The 15548-nt window shown below is 42.1% G+C and overlaps 1 protein-coding gene across 1 annotated transcript in view; it reads right to left on the reverse strand.

Annotated features, from left to right (window-relative positions):
- LOC112405636 (serine/threonine-protein phosphatase with EF-hands 2-like) overlaps nt 1-15548 on the reverse strand; it is a 39723-nt gene that overhangs the window by 17828 nt on the left and 6347 nt on the right. The window contains exons 2-5 of the mRNA XM_024754120.1: nt 10300-10304; nt 5718-5855; nt 1053-1180; nt 844-901 (exon numbers count right to left, since the gene is read on the reverse strand). Of these exons, the coding sequence (XP_024609888.1) occupies nt 844-901; nt 1053-1180; nt 5718-5772 (241 nt within the window). The 5' untranslated portion in view covers nt 5773-5855; nt 10300-10304. The remainder of the gene's footprint in view (nt 1-843; nt 902-1052; nt 1181-5717; nt 5856-10299; nt 10305-15548) is intronic.

Below are 15548 nucleotides of genomic sequence, written 5' to 3' on the forward strand. Positions count from 1 at the left end.
TCTCACTGTTGCGGCCTCTCCCGTTGCAGAGCACAGGCTCTGGACGCGCAGGCTCAGCGGCCATGGCTCACGGGCCCAGCCGCTCCGCGGCATGTGGGACCTTCCCGGACCGGGGCACAAACCCACGTCCCCTGCATCGGCAGGCGGACTCTCAACCACTGCGCCACCAGGGAAGCCCTCCATTCTACTTTTATTTTAAAAGATTGCCTTAGAAAGTACAGACATTTACAGGCCTAGGTTGGTAAGCAGGAGGAAAGTGAAAACTGCGGTGGAAAAAAAGTTCACGGGCATTTCTGGTGTACTTAGGGAGTGTGGCAGATGCCTCAGACTTTCAGGCAATTCATTTCCAAATGCTGCCCCTGCATCTCTGCCTGAGGGCTTTGTCCCTGGATCTGCAGAGAGCCCTGCATGGCAGGCCAGACCTGCGTGAACAACCCTTCCCGTCCGCCCCTCCCAGCAACCTTCTACCAATGACTCTCGGGCATTGAGACTCCAGTTCCCTCTGCCTTCAGACGGGATACTTCCCAGGCTGCGTTTTGCACTATTTCCCAGGTACACTGCAGGTTTAGTAACCCACCCTTTTTTGCCTGCCTCCCCTTTCCTGAATCCCTTCCCCACTCCCTCCCCACCTCCCAGTGTTTCCTGTATTTACCAAATAAACTCCTTGCACCCAAACTTTTGTCTCCAGGTGTGCCTCTAGGAGAACCATTTATTTGTCAGCCTCCTCGCTCATTCCCTGGCTGTCACCAGATTCACATTTCCCCTCCCTGTGCATCCCACACCTCACCCCGATGTCTTTGACCCTGAGACAGGAGGACCGGCCATGTGGCCGTTCATACTCACTCTCGTTGTGATTGTTGGGGGTGAAGTGATCCACAAGGTAGCTGAAGAAATTGTGCAGCTGCAGAAAAACCCAAGAAGACGTGGCTTTAGAGATAGGAAGAAAACCCAGGAGTGGTCCAGATCAGCTGCACCTTCTAGGCACCTGGGCCTTGCTGTGTGGGGCCTGGAAGGCAGACCTGGAGGTGGCCCCATCCCACATCCCATCGCACCTTGACCTGGTCTTGCTGCCCAGCATACTCTATAGACTGGAAGATGCTCCAGGTGCAGTGCCGCCTCATCTCCAGGCGGGCCATGTAGCGCCGGTACCATCTCTGGATCAGGACCGCTGCCTTGAAGGCTGTGACACAGACGGAGAAGCAAGCCTGTGAGGTGGGACTCCCTGGGCCTGCAGGGGGAGTTGGGGGGGTGCCTCTCCCACTGTCACATGGGGACAAGATGGTAGGGAAAGCACTATATTTTGCCACCAGTAGGAAGGATTTGCCTCACTGCTGGCCGGGGTGCTTTTTCCCCATTCCCGCCCCCATCCCTCCTCCATTCTTACCTATTACTTATACTAAAATCACTGGAGGACTATTGGAATTCCCACTTTTTGATGAAAACATTTATATGTGTAGAGATGCAAAGGTTGGATTCTGAGAAAGAGATGTAAACTGGGGAGGTTGCAAGGTTGCAGCATCCTTGAAGAGTAGGGTGATGGAGATACTACTCAGCCATAAAAAAAGAATGAAATTTTGCCACGCGCAGGAACATGGATGGACTTGGAGGGCATTATGCTCAGTGAAGTGAGTCAGAGAAAGGCAGATACTGTATGATATCACTTATATGTGGAACCTAAAAAATATCAATACAACAAACTAGTGAATATAACAAAAAAGAAGCAGACTCACAGATAGAGCAAACTAGTGGTTACCAAGTGGGGAAAGGGAAGGGGGGAGGGGCAATATAGAGGAAGGGGAGTAAGAGGTACAAACTATTATGTATAAAGTAAGCTACAGGGATATAGTGTACAACATGGGAAGTATAGGCAATAGTTTATAATAACTGTAAATGGAAAGTAATCTTCAAAAATTGTGTTAAAAAAAACATTCAAATGCAAAAAAAAAAAAAAAATAAAGGATGGGATGATGCAGGGGTCAGCGGGTGGGGAGGACATTTTGATACTGCAACAATAGACAGGATGTCAGGAGTCTGGTTCTGGGCCTGGAACTGCCCTGACCAGCGATGTGGCCTCAGGCAAGTCAACTTTCTGGGCCTCAGTGTCCTCATCTGGAGAAAGAGATGAACTAGATGATAACTGGGGAGAAGAAACACACACACAAATTACTACATACTATCATGTCAGGTGGTGGTCAGTGCTTGATATCCCCAAATTCCTTCTATCCCTGTGGCTTTGTGTCCCCATCACAATACACCCAGGACTGTGCTGACTATCCAATCCGAAGGGCAGCCTTTGCTTCTCCTTTTGCCAGGACCTGTGCTGGGTGATCGTGTACTGCAGGATGGCATGAGTAGGTTGAATTCTTCCTATGAGCTCTAGAACCTGCAGTCATGTACTGCTGCCAGAGAAGAGGACAGCTGTCGACATGAGTAACTAGATTCTCCTTAAGCTCCTGGGCCTGAATGTGCCACCAGGGATGAATGGAGCCTTTGTGGATAAAGCTGGATTGCAAAGGAAACCCAGCAGGTTCGCTCAGGTCAACCTTGTGAACAGTAGACAGATTGATTTAATACATCTAGCTTGCATTAGAGAGCTAATGGAATTCCTACTGATGTCCCTAAGAGGAGATGAGATACAATAGTGAATGGGAAAAGAGAACTTGAGAGAAATTTAAGCAAAGCTGAATTTGGTTTTCTGTGAGGAAAAAATGTCATACACTAAGGATGTCCCAAAGGCACCCACGAAATAAGAAGTGATGAGGATTGAATTCTGTAAATCCCCATTCAGAGTAGTGAATGAAACGCCCAGAGTGAGCGGTACTCAGCTAAAGTAACAAGTCATGGGAAACACAGACATCTGCACCTCACCCTAGACCGACAGCATCAGAGTCTCTACAGGGAACCCAGGAATCTGTAGGTTTAACAAGCTCCATGAATGATCCTGACTTGTGCTAAAGGGCAGGCATCACTGAGGAATATGATGACCATCAAGTTTCCGTGAAAATGTTGTTTGCTAACACCTTGCCTCAAGCATTTTAAGGTAAATGCTGCCAACTAGACATACTATCCTCAGTACCTCTTCGGCTGCTCAGGGTAGGCAGACCAGGCAGTGCCTCTGTTTCTCCCTTTTATTCTCCCTCCCAATCCTCTGTCTAGGGCCTGTGTTCCATTGACAAGGGTGCTGTGAGGTTGTAGCATAGTTTAAGGACCTCTACCCCATCCTCCCTTCCCATCAGTGCAATACTACATGCTTGGGCTCCTCTTCCTCAGCCTTGAGCAGACTAAATCCTATGGCAAAAGTTACAAATACACCTGGCTGTTAAAATTCCACACTAAGGACAAGGCAACCATGTGGGGAGACAGAGGCCAAGGTGAAGAGCCGTCCTGGAAGCAGAACCTCCAGCCCCAGCTGCCCTGAGGATCATAGACAAGCCATCTAGCTGGGCCCTTTGCCAATTCCTGACCCACAAAATCATAAGCAGAATAAAATGATTGTCTTAAGCCACTCAGTTTTGGGGTCATTTGTTACACAGCACCAGATAATTGGAATGGGAATTGTATAAATGTTTTATAAAATTATAAAGCAAATTTAAATCAAAATTTAAAAAAAATATCAATCTCTAAAAAGCAAAAGTCAAACAAGTGAATCTAATCTTGTACAAGTTAGTGGCATAACCACACAGAAAGGAGTTCTTTCAAATGATTTGAAAATTCAGTAAGTTGTATATGCCTAGTGGATGTACTCAAAGGACAAAAAGAACTACAAAGAAATCTTAAAGAGTTTTCAGTAATCATATCGTTATAATAGTATTATTATTTTTCAGAAACTTTTTTATATACTATAGGACAAAGTAAATAATACCACATCACTATCATTAGGGAAAAAAGGTTTTTTTTAAAGAGAAAGGAGATATAGATATAATATCATATCAAAGTTAAGTAAAAATATTGTGATCCTAAATATAAACTGGTCATTAAAATAATACATATTTTCTGGATCTGGTCACTGAAAAGGTGTAGAAAATAATGACCAACCTGGTAGCGAACACCCCAAGCTCTGGAGAAATAGCTATTTCTGGTCTGGAGCCAAAAATATGCAAGATGAGCCTGGGACCTATTGCCAAACTAGAAAGGAAGCCATGAGCTTATAAAGTTGCTTAGGCTTATATAAACAAGGTGCTGTCACTATTTCCCTTGCTTCTTCCTTCATCTCTGGTTGCCTCTCCTCGGCCTCTTTCGTTGGCTCATCCTCTTCGACCGATGCTTAATAAGTACTGGAGTCCCTCATGGCTCTGTCCTAGGCCCTGGTCTCCGACCTGACTTTACTGTCACTCTAGGCTACTTCAGTGACCCCCATGGCTTCAACAATCACCCGTACTCTGATGCCTTCCAAATGCATGTATCTCCACCAACGTCTCCAAAATCCAGATCTGAATATGCAACTACCTACTCAGCACATCCACCTGCATGTTGCATGGGCATCTCAAACCCAGCGTGTATGAACTCAGCACCTTCCTTCTACTCGAGCTTGGTTCTTCTCCATTATCTTTATGTCAGAAATTGGCATTATCGTCTGCCCATGTTTGCTAGCTAGAAACCTGGAGGTCATTCTTGATCCATCCTTTTCCCCAACCCCACACACGTAATCAGGTGGATCCTATCAATTGCACCTCCTGGATATTGTTGGAATTCACCCTCTTCTCTCCATCTCTACTGCCACCAACTCTGGACCAAGGCATTATCATCTCCTGCTTAGATGACTTTAGTAGCTTCTAAATTGTTCTTCTGGGCTTCCCTGGTGGCCCAGTAGTTAAGAATCCACCTGCCAACGTAGGGGACACGGTTCGAGCCCTAGTCCGAGAAGATCCCACATGCCATGGAGCAGCTAAGACTGTGCGCCACAACTCTGAGCCCATATGCTGCAACTACTGAGCCCGTGCGCCTAGAGCCCATGCTCCGCAACAAGAGAAGCCACCACGATGAGAAGCCCGCACACCACAACGAAGAGTAGCCCCCGCTCGCCACAACTAGAGAAAGCCCGTGCGCAGCAACGAAGATCCAACGCAGCCAAAATAAATTAATTTATTTTTTAAAAATAATAAATAAATAAATTTTCTTCCTTCTACTCTTACCACCACCATCCAGCCTGTCTCAATCCCTTCTTCATGGAAGCCAGAAGGGTATTTTATGTATGTAAATCTTATTCTAGAACTCCCTGTTTTGAATTCTTCAGTGGTTCTTCTTGTCTTTAGGATAAAGTTTAAAATCCTACAAGCTCCTGAGTGACGTGGGCTCTGCACACCTCAGCAGCCTCATGCCATGTCACCCTCCATCTTGTTCACTTCAGACCACTCAGTTCCTTGAATATGTCTCTCTCCTTGCTACTTCACGACCTTTGTACCCTCTACCTAGAACGCTCTTTCATCCCCTTTTCGCCCAATCTTATTTCATTCAGTTGTAAAGGTGTAGTTTGGGATAAACCCCAATGGACAACACTGACTCCTTGAGTAAATTTTAATTCTATTAAATATAGTTCATCAAGTCCTAAGACATTCAGCTGAGTATCCTAGTGGTCATGTTATAAGGAGGAGAAGCCGATTTTCAAGAGTTAGCATGAGGAGAAATGTAACGATTTCCTGCCCACCCTGAGAAGCCCCTCCCTATGCAATGTAGGCTTCGGGGTACCCACAGTTAGTCTGAAGGTGGGAAGCGCATACCTTTCTCTGCATTCTGGAAAGCAAAATGATGTTGGGTTGAGGTGCCGCTTCCCATAGCGTAAGTGTAATATTTCTGCAGGACGCAGATAGCAGGTCCAAGGGAGAGTGAATTGTTTGTTGACAAAAGGAAGAAGGAACCTGCAATAGGGAGATTTGGGCGGAATATTAGTTCAGGTAGACCAAATTATCTATGAACCTTGTCTCCCACATCATAAAAAAAAATGTGAGGCTATCATGTGATAGCACCCTCCCCCCACCTCCCCGGCCTCAGTGCATGAGATATTCCTCCCCTATGTTTCCTCCATGTGTCATCTCGTCTCTCACCTATGTTTTCAACCTTCCTACTAGATTTTCTTTAGACTAAAAACATACCGAAGTCTCTTCTCAGAGCATTTCATCATCATCATCGTCCTTTGACCTCCTATATCCCTCAAGCTATAACCCAACTTCTCTTTTCTTCTCGTCCAGATTTCTCTGGAGCAGACCACTTATATTCTCCTTAATTCCTCTTAACACCATGTTTTTCATCCTCACTATTGACCAAACCTTTTCATGCTGATGTCTCCAATGCGTTCATCTTTTCAGCCCAGACCTTGTCAGAACAGCAAGGCCATCATGTCATAAGCCATGCCTTGGTTTAAATTCTACCCCTTGGCTTTCCACGATGCCATGCTCCTATCTCTTGTTGACACAACATTAATCAGTCAATCTAAGAAAGAGTTGGAAAATTTTACTTGAGCCAAATTTGAGGATTTATAACCCAGGAAGAGCGTCTCAGAAAGCTCTGAGAACTGTTCTGCTGGTTAGAAATCAAGGCACGGTTATATAAGTTTCTTCTGAGACAGAGAGCTGTACAGCAAATGATGTATTACCGTTTACACAATCCAGATATGCAAGTACAAAGTGGCGGGTCATGTGACCCCTTACAAGATCAAGAAGGAATGTCATCTTCAAGCAATTGTCTTGTTGGTGCTGGGAGAATGTTGTCTTTATGGCTGAGCAGGTATTCCTGCCAATGGGGGAGGTCTGGTCGGATACACAGTGCACAGTAGAGGGGAGAGAGGAGGCCAAAGGGCAGAGAAATTTTTTTATGTTTAAATTCTTCTTGTCTTGCCATAAAATATGAATTTTATTTCATACTGTTTCTTTATTCTCTCTCCTTCCTGAGCTCATTTTTCTCTATCCACCCCTTAAATGTCGATTTGATTTGCATTCTAGTCTCAAATGTCTGCTCTCCTCACTCTGTATATGCTTCTTTTTTTTTTCTTTTTTTTGCGGTACACGGGGCCTCTCACTGTTGTGGCCTCTCCCATTGCGGAGCACAGGCTCCGGACGCGCAGGCTCAGCGGCCACGGCTCACGGGCCCAGCCGCTCCGCGGCATGTGGGATCCTCCCGGACCGGGGCACGAACCCGCGTCCCCTGCATCGGCAGGCGGACTCTCAACCACTGCGCCACCAGGGAAGCCCTCTGTATATGCTTCTTAAATAACTGAGTCAACTCACACTTTCAGCTATCACTTCCTCCCTCTTAAATCTCCATCTCCATTTCAGACTGACTAAACTTCAGCCTCACACACCCAGCTTCCTGCTGAACTTTGGGGTGCCTCAGACTCCATGTAACGCAAATAGAACTCATCTTCCCAAAAGCCTCCTCCTCCAGCCTCATCTCTCTTTTCTCCTTTCTTCGACTCTACTTCTTGACCACCATGACTTCTGGGCTTTTGCTCTTACCTGGAATGTCCTAGCCCACACTTGACTAACTTTACTCATTCCTTAAGGCTCACTTCAGGCCTCGCCTTCCTTAAAGAAGCCAGTTCAACATGCCCCTCCTCTGAGCTCCTGAATATCCCAGTCACATCTCTGATGAAATAAAATTTACATTTCAAGGCAGGACAAGAAAAATGAAACACAAAATTCTCTCTGTGTTTGTTTGGGCCTCTTCCTTCCCTCCCTAATGTGTAGTATGCATCTGTATTACACATTAACCAGACCTCCTCAAAGATGGGGGTGCCTGCTGAAGCATAAAGATGCGTTTTTTTTTCTTTCTTCTTATGCTAGCAATGTGATTTCTTAGAAGAACAGTGCTCTTTCCCAGCTCTGTAGGGGGTCATGGCGACTTGCTGCTCACTTTGCTCATGCTTACCTGGACTATGTATCCTCGATGAACTTTATGTCAAATACCAGTGTGTCATTTTGATGTACAATTCTTTGTCTCCAAAATGTATATGACTGTGCCATTGACTCCTAACAAGTGGAACAGTTCTTAGAGCTTTCTGAGAAGCTGCTTCCTAGGTTACAATCCTGTTTGGCTCAAATAAAGTTCCCTTTATTTTTCTTCTTAACTTGATAGTTAACTGAATTTTCCTCGTCATTTTCTTGGGGTAGCCAACAGGATATCAGAGACACCCCCCAGAGGACACCTGGAGTCTACCCCAAACCAGTGCTTGGTACCAGCATGGGCCGTTTGAGCCCCATCAACTTCTTAGTATGCCTCAGGTGCCTGATATCCAGACACCATTGCTCTAAATGACGTCCTGAATTTTATTCAAGCCATTTCTCTTGGGACTTGGAGTCCTAAGGGGATACTGGTATATTTCCTATTTCCTAGGCAGGGGCCTAAGGGGAAATTCCTAGGCAGACACCTAGGAGGAACTTTGAAGTGAACTGGATTGGCCATCTTTTTCTAAAATTTGGCTTAAATTGGAAAGATTAGGTATATATGGTCTGAACAAACTGTTGCTGGTGAAATGAGAGACTGAGACTGCTGAGCTCTGAAGGAAAGGGACTTCGCTCCTTCCGGCCATAATGTGTCCTCAGGTGACTGAGAACCTAGCGGAAGTGTCTGAGAATCAATCCTCATGCCATGCAGTGGTCCTACAGGGGATCCCAGTACAATCATTAAGTAAATTCTGCTCCCCAGGGGACACTATAAGGCTGATCACCTAGTGCTCTGGGCACCCATGGCAGTTTTAGACTGCTGGAGGGAGAGACTCAGACATGTAAGAGATTCGAACAGACCCAAGGGTAACTCCTTGGGAAGCTAGACTCAGAAGCAGCACACATTCGATCCATCACACTGACCTCAGAAAGTTGTTCGGATCATATCTGAGTTAGGGTACCAAATGAATAATGGAAAACGGTGCCTCAAAGGCTGAACAGCTCCCGTATGTGCACCCACTCCTGGAACCCCGGCTGGCTTCATGTACAATTGAAACAAAGCCAGTGCTTGCAAGCACTTTAATCTTAACTCTTATATGGCCAGGATAGAACTCTTTTGACGTTCCAAAACTGTAGAGAAAGCCAGTTTGATAAAACATCTTCGCAAAATTCTGACCCTGAGAGAACAGAAGTATTCCTAGGAGAAAGGTATAACTCTTATCATGTCTTGAAATGTAAACATAGCCCATATCGCCTGAGACTACAGCCTTGGCTCAATTAATAGAACTTAAAACTGAAAGGGGGAAAAAAAAGGAGAGGGGAGCTTTCTAAAACTCAAGCAAGAAAACTATGAGATCTCTGTCTGTGTCTATCTGGATGTACGTATGTCTGGGTGTACGTTATAAAAACAATATAACCTTACCTCTGGATGGTGTTATCAAAATTAATTTGTAAAAGAGCTCCATTTAATTGACTTAAAAGCAAGTGCTTACAAATCAAATATTTCTAAATGTAACTTAAACTAACACAAATTTTTACAGAATCACGTGATCTAGGATTAATCTTTACTGAAATAAAAAGAAAGCTTAAACCGATGGTTTAATTAATATAGACATGTCTTTAGAGTCATCAACATTAAGTAGAATACTGTTATTGTACCTAGGTTTACTGAAATTCAGTAAGTTCATTTATCTAGGTTATAAAATTTGTTAACAAGAAAATTAATGATCTGATGATATTTTCATAGGTAATGAAATAAATGGGATAAAAGGTTTTGGTTAAACTATTTAAGAACAATTATGTTTTATGGTATGCCTACCTAAAAACAGTTTCTCCAGATTTCTGGCAACTTGAAACCTTAGAGCTCTGATAAGTTAAATGATGGAAATTCGTTGAATGTCTAGATCATTTTTTTTCCTCTAGACCATTTTTAATAAGATAAAATGCTGAAACATTAATTGCTAAAGGAGTCTATGTTTACCTACTTTTGACTTCTTACTACAGTGAAACTAAATATGTATGAGAATATTAATAAATATTTTGTGCTTTATTGAAAGATTATACTTTGAAATGGCATATATTTCTAGAAATTTATTCTAAAATGGGAACGTTGAGAAAAGAGTTTTATGCATGGTCAAGAGTATCTTAGAGGAACTTCCCTGGTGGAGCGGTGGTTAAGAATCCGCCTGCCAATGCAGGGGACATGGATTCGATCCTTGGTCTGGGAAGATCCCACATGCCGCAGAGCAACTAAGCCCATGTGCTACAACTACTGAGCCTGCGCTCTAGAGCCTGCAAGCCACAACTACTGAGCCCGCATGCCACAACTTCTGAAGCCCGCATGCCTAGAGCCCGTGCTCTGCAACAAGAGAAGCCACCACAATGAGAAGCCCGTACACCGCAACGAAGAGGAAGCCCCACTCACCTCAACTAGAGAAAGCCAGCGCGCAGCAACGAAGAATCAATGCAGCCAAAAAAAAAAAGAAGAAAAAGACTCTTAGATTAGATTGAATTTGATTAAATAAGTGAATTTTAATATTAAGTGTGAAAACGTGTAAAACTAGAATTTGATTTTTTTCTCTAAGTTTTCTTTGAAATGTTAATTTTCTTTTAATAACAGATTGTGAAGTTTCTTTACCAGTAACTTTCTGCACTTGCCTTTATAATCGTTTACTGTCACTTTGGTTAAGTGAATAAATACTGTTTCACAGTGACTTATGATCCTACTTGGCCAAACATTTAAAACCTTTTGATATCTTTGACAAACTTTCTCACATCAAATTCTAAATGAAGTTCTTTTGACCTCTAGCTAACTTTGGGGTACTACAGAGGGCCCCTGAACATCTCAAAGAGAGATATTAAAATAATCAGGCTTATTTGGTCTGTTAAATTACATGGGAAACATTGTCAAATGAGTAATGATAAACCTTCTTAAGTTATAGTCTATGGGTAAACGTTATTAATATAAATGTTCTAGAAATGATATGAAGTTTCTAAAATTTGAAATGTCCATAATTCTAGTCATTATCTTAAAATTTCATACCTCACAGAAATAGCCCAATTTCCTTGACAACTGCATTGTAATCAGGTCTTTAACCATGCTTTTAAGTCTTCTGTCACTTATAGATAGCTACTGTCTTACTCTGACCCTTTTACAAAAATACTTGTAAATGACTTGCTTTTATGCTCCAAAACTAAATTAGACTCGGTAGCAAAAGGACTTCTACATTGTATGTGGGCCCTTTCAGCAAGGGCTCTCTTATGTAAGGCTACTGAAGAAATAGTATTGGGGTCTCCTTTTACTATTTATGTCCCACACTCAGTTGAGGCTCTTCTAAACTCTCACTACATTTAGCACTATTCTGTATGCCAACTAACTTCTTAAGAGGCACTGTTGCTTTCTGCACCTAATACTATCTTGGTTCTATGTAATAACCTTAACCCTGCAACTCTGCTTCCAGCACTACAGGAAGAAAACAACCAAACTGCACACTGTTAAGAGATTATCTTTTTGCTCCCAGGAATGACTTACAGGAAACTCCTATTGATAAGGCTAATCTATTTGATTTACAGATGGGTCCTCCTTAAGGGATGAATATTACCGAGCTGGATATGCAATAACATCCACAGTGGACACAACTGACAGTTCTTATTTACCAGAAACAACGTCAGCAAAATAAGCTGACCTAACTGCCTTAACCCAAGCTTGCCAACTAGCCAAAGACCAGATAACAAAATTTTACACCGACAGTTGCTTTGCTTTCGGAGTGGCACACAATTTTGGAATGTTATGGAAACAATGAGGTTTTTAACCTCTTCGAGACAACCTATTTAAAAAATGGGGGAATTCCCTGGCGGGCCAGTGGTTAGAACTTAGCGCTTTCACTGCCAGGGGCTGGGGTTCAATCCCTGGTCGGGGAACTAAGATCCTGCAAGCCGCGAGGTGCAGCCAAAAAAAAAAAAAAAAAAAAAAAAGGAAAACAGGTTGCAGAGTTGTTCATTGTTATGCAATTGCCTAAACAGTTAGCAATTATTAAAACACCAGGACATTCCAAATCTGACACTGTGGAAGCGAAAGGAAATCAGCCTGTTGATGCTGCAGCCACAGAGGCAGCTTGAAACACTAATCTTGCCCAGCCTTGAGAATGTCCACTGCTCTCCATTAACCCTGCTAATGAAATAAAAGATTTCTTTCTACAGGCTCAGGAAACCACAGCTAAAGAAAAGAAGCAGATACTGGAACAAAAAAGGGGAATTTTGACCCCACAACACAAATATGGTATAGACCTGATTAAAAAGCAAACCAGAAAAACCTTATAGTGTCTATTGACGCACAACTGCCATTACTCCCGCATGTACGTTCATTACCTCTTGGGCATCTGAGAAAATGGTTTTATAGACAAAACAATATTTTTGGAAACTTTCACCCATGGTGGTTCAAAAGAAATATATTACATTATTGACAGGGTCTTATTGAGACATTTTAAAACACTGGTAACTAGCTCCTTTTACAGCAAGCTTCTAGGAGATGAAAACCTTAAGGATCGTGGAATACTACCTAAAGGTTTTGTTTATTGGAAAGGACATCAAATAAAAGATTCTTTGCAGCCATGATGGCAAGAACCTTGTCAAGTATTATTAACTGATCCATGTACAGCCAAACCGAAAGACATTAACTCATGGATTCACATCTTTATTTTATTTATTTATTTTGGGACTTGCCATGTGGCTTGTGGGACCTTAGTTCTCCGACCAGGGATCAAACCTGGGCCGCAGCAGTGAAAGTGCCGAGTGCTAACCACTGGACCGCCAGGGAAGTGCCCCACATCTCTCATTTTTAAAAAGGCCCCTCCAAACTTGCACAAGCCTCTTAGATAGCCTCATCCACCAGAAGGCAGACAGGAGAAGCAAGAAGAACTACAATCCTGCAGCCTGTGGAACAAAAACCACATTCAAAGAAAGATAGACAAGATAAAAAGGCAGAGGGCTATGTACCAGATGAAGGAACAACATAAAACCCCAGAAAAACAACTAAATGAAATGGAGACATGCAACCTTCCAGAAAAACAATTCAGAATAATGATAGTGACGATGATCCAGGACCTCGGAAAAAGAATGGAGGCAAAGATTGAGAAGATGCAATAATGTTTAACAAAGACCTAGAAGAATTAAAAAACAAACAAACAGACATGAAAAAAAGAGGGACAGGACTCAAGTCAATATAATTAAAAATGGAAAAGGGGAAGTTACAAAAGACACCACAGAAATACAAAGCATCCTAAGAGACTAGTACAAGCAACTCTATGCCAATAAAATGGACAACCTGGAAGAAATGGACAAATTCTCAGAAAAGAAAATTACAGACCAATATCACTGATGAATATAGATGCAAAAATCCTCAACAAAATACTAGCAAACGGAATCCAGCAACACATTAAAAGGATCACACGCCACATGATCGAGTGGGATTTATCCCAGGAGTGCAAGGATTTTTCAATATACACAAATCTATCAATGTGATAAACCATATTAACAAATTGAAGAAGGAAAACCATATGATCATCTCAATAGATGCAGAGATAGCTTTCGAGAATGGAGAAAGTATTTGCAAACGAATCAACGGACAAAGGATTAATCTCCAAAATATATAAACAGCTCATGCAGCTCAATATTGAAAAAACAAACAGCCAAATCCAAAAATAGGTAGAAGACCTAAATAGACACATCTCCAAAGAAGATATACAGGTGGCCAAGAAGCACATGAAAAGCTGCTCAACATGACTAATTATTAGAGAAATGCAAATCAAAACTACAATGAGGTATCACCTCACAGCAGTTAGAATGGGCATCATCAGAAAATCTACAAACAACAAATGCTGGAGAGGGTGTGGAGAAAAGGGAACCCTCTTGCACTGTTGGTGGGAATGTAAATTGATAAAGCCACTATGAAGAAGAGTATGGCGATTCCTTAAAACACTAAAAATAGTATTACCATATGACCCAGCAATCCCGCTACCGGGCATATACCCTGAGAAACCATAATTCAAAAAGACACATGTACCCCAGTGTTCATTGCAGCACTATTTACAATAGCTAGGTCATGGAAGCAACGTAAATGCCCATTGACAGACGGACATATACAATATATGACATATACGACAGATGGGTATATACAATGGACTATTACTCAGCCATAAAAAGGAACTAAATTGGGTCATTTTTTGAGACATGCATGGATCTAGAGACTGTCATACAGGTGAAGTAAGTCAGAAAGAGAAAAACAAATATTGTATATTAACGCATATATGTGGAGCCTAAAAAAATGGTACAGATGAACCGGTTTGCAGGGCAGAAACTGAGACACAGATGTAGAGAACAAATGTATGGACACCAAGGGGGGAAAGCCGTGGGGTGGTGGTGGTGTAAAAAAAAAAATTAAAAAGTAAATAAATAAATAAAATAAAAAGGCCCCTCCACCTAAATGGACTTTGGGCCCTGTTTCTCGCACCTGACTTCAACTAACTAATTCAAGCATCACCAAGTTAGGACAGAAGAATAAGAAAACAGTAGCAGACAGCTAACCCAAGAGCCTGGACCAGGCCTGTTAGACCCATCCTACTAGTTCAACTGTAGTATTTACAAAATATCTATCTCTCTATCAAAATTTAAAGTTATTCGTTTTACTTCTAGCTATCCTTTTGCCCCAGTGTTGAAGACCGAAGGAAAATTCTGTAGTAAGTTGTCACAAAGTATAGTGACTGGAGGCAATTTAACCGATTGTTGGATCTGTCATCAAATTCCTTGGTCAATAAAAGGCATCAGCCATAATTCTTGACACTGAATTTTCAGATGTTCCTCTAAAGTTTCCTGTCAGCATATACCTCCATGTTTGTTTACTACATTTGATAAATGTACTCAATTCTGAAGTTTCTGTAATGGGAAAGTGATGTTGGAAAAACAAATGGCTCGATTTTTAAAACTGCTTTGCAAGGGGAAACTGGTTCTATAATCCAGACTGAACGTTGGGCTTTCATACCAGATTAGCCCGCTAATATATCTATCTAATGAGTCACATATAAAATCAGATTTCTGCATTGAACAATCCCCTTTCTAGTCTAAATGAAACTCTGGGTAAATGGTTAAGCCCTGGGGATTCATGGCTTAAATCTTTGCTTCTGACTTTGCTACTGTTGTTGGCTATATTGACTGTGCTCTGTGTGATTAAGAGTAACAATCTCTTGTGCCTCTCAATGTATATTTAAAACTCCAACTAGAATAATGATGTCTAAATGACTTGAAACTATTGATGATATCTATAATTCAATATAAAACAATGGGTATGCATAATGCATAAACAGGGTAAATTGACATAAGTACTACTGGACAATCTAGAATTGACTATCAGTCCTTGCCAAGCATTCTATTAGTCATTTTGATGTACGATCCTTTGTCTCCATAATGTATATGACTGTACCTTCCACTTTTAAGAGGCGGAACAGTTCTCAGAGTTTTCTGAGAGTCTGCTTCCTGGGTTATAATCCTCAGTTTGGCTCAAATAAAATTCCCTTTTTTTCCTCTTGATAGTTCATTGAATTTTTGTCAACATTTTCATCACTGAAATACCATATTCTAGTTTTCAATTTTGTATCTCTCTACTATTAGACTGTGAGTTCC

Source organism: Neophocaena asiaeorientalis, unplaced genomic scaffold, assembly GCF_003031525.2.
Source record: "Neophocaena asiaeorientalis asiaeorientalis breed wild unplaced genomic scaffold, Neophocaena_asiaeorientalis_V1.1 scaffold148, whole genome shotgun sequence".
NCBI classification, from domain to species: domain Eukaryota; kingdom Metazoa; phylum Chordata; class Mammalia; order Artiodactyla; family Phocoenidae; genus Neophocaena; species Neophocaena asiaeorientalis.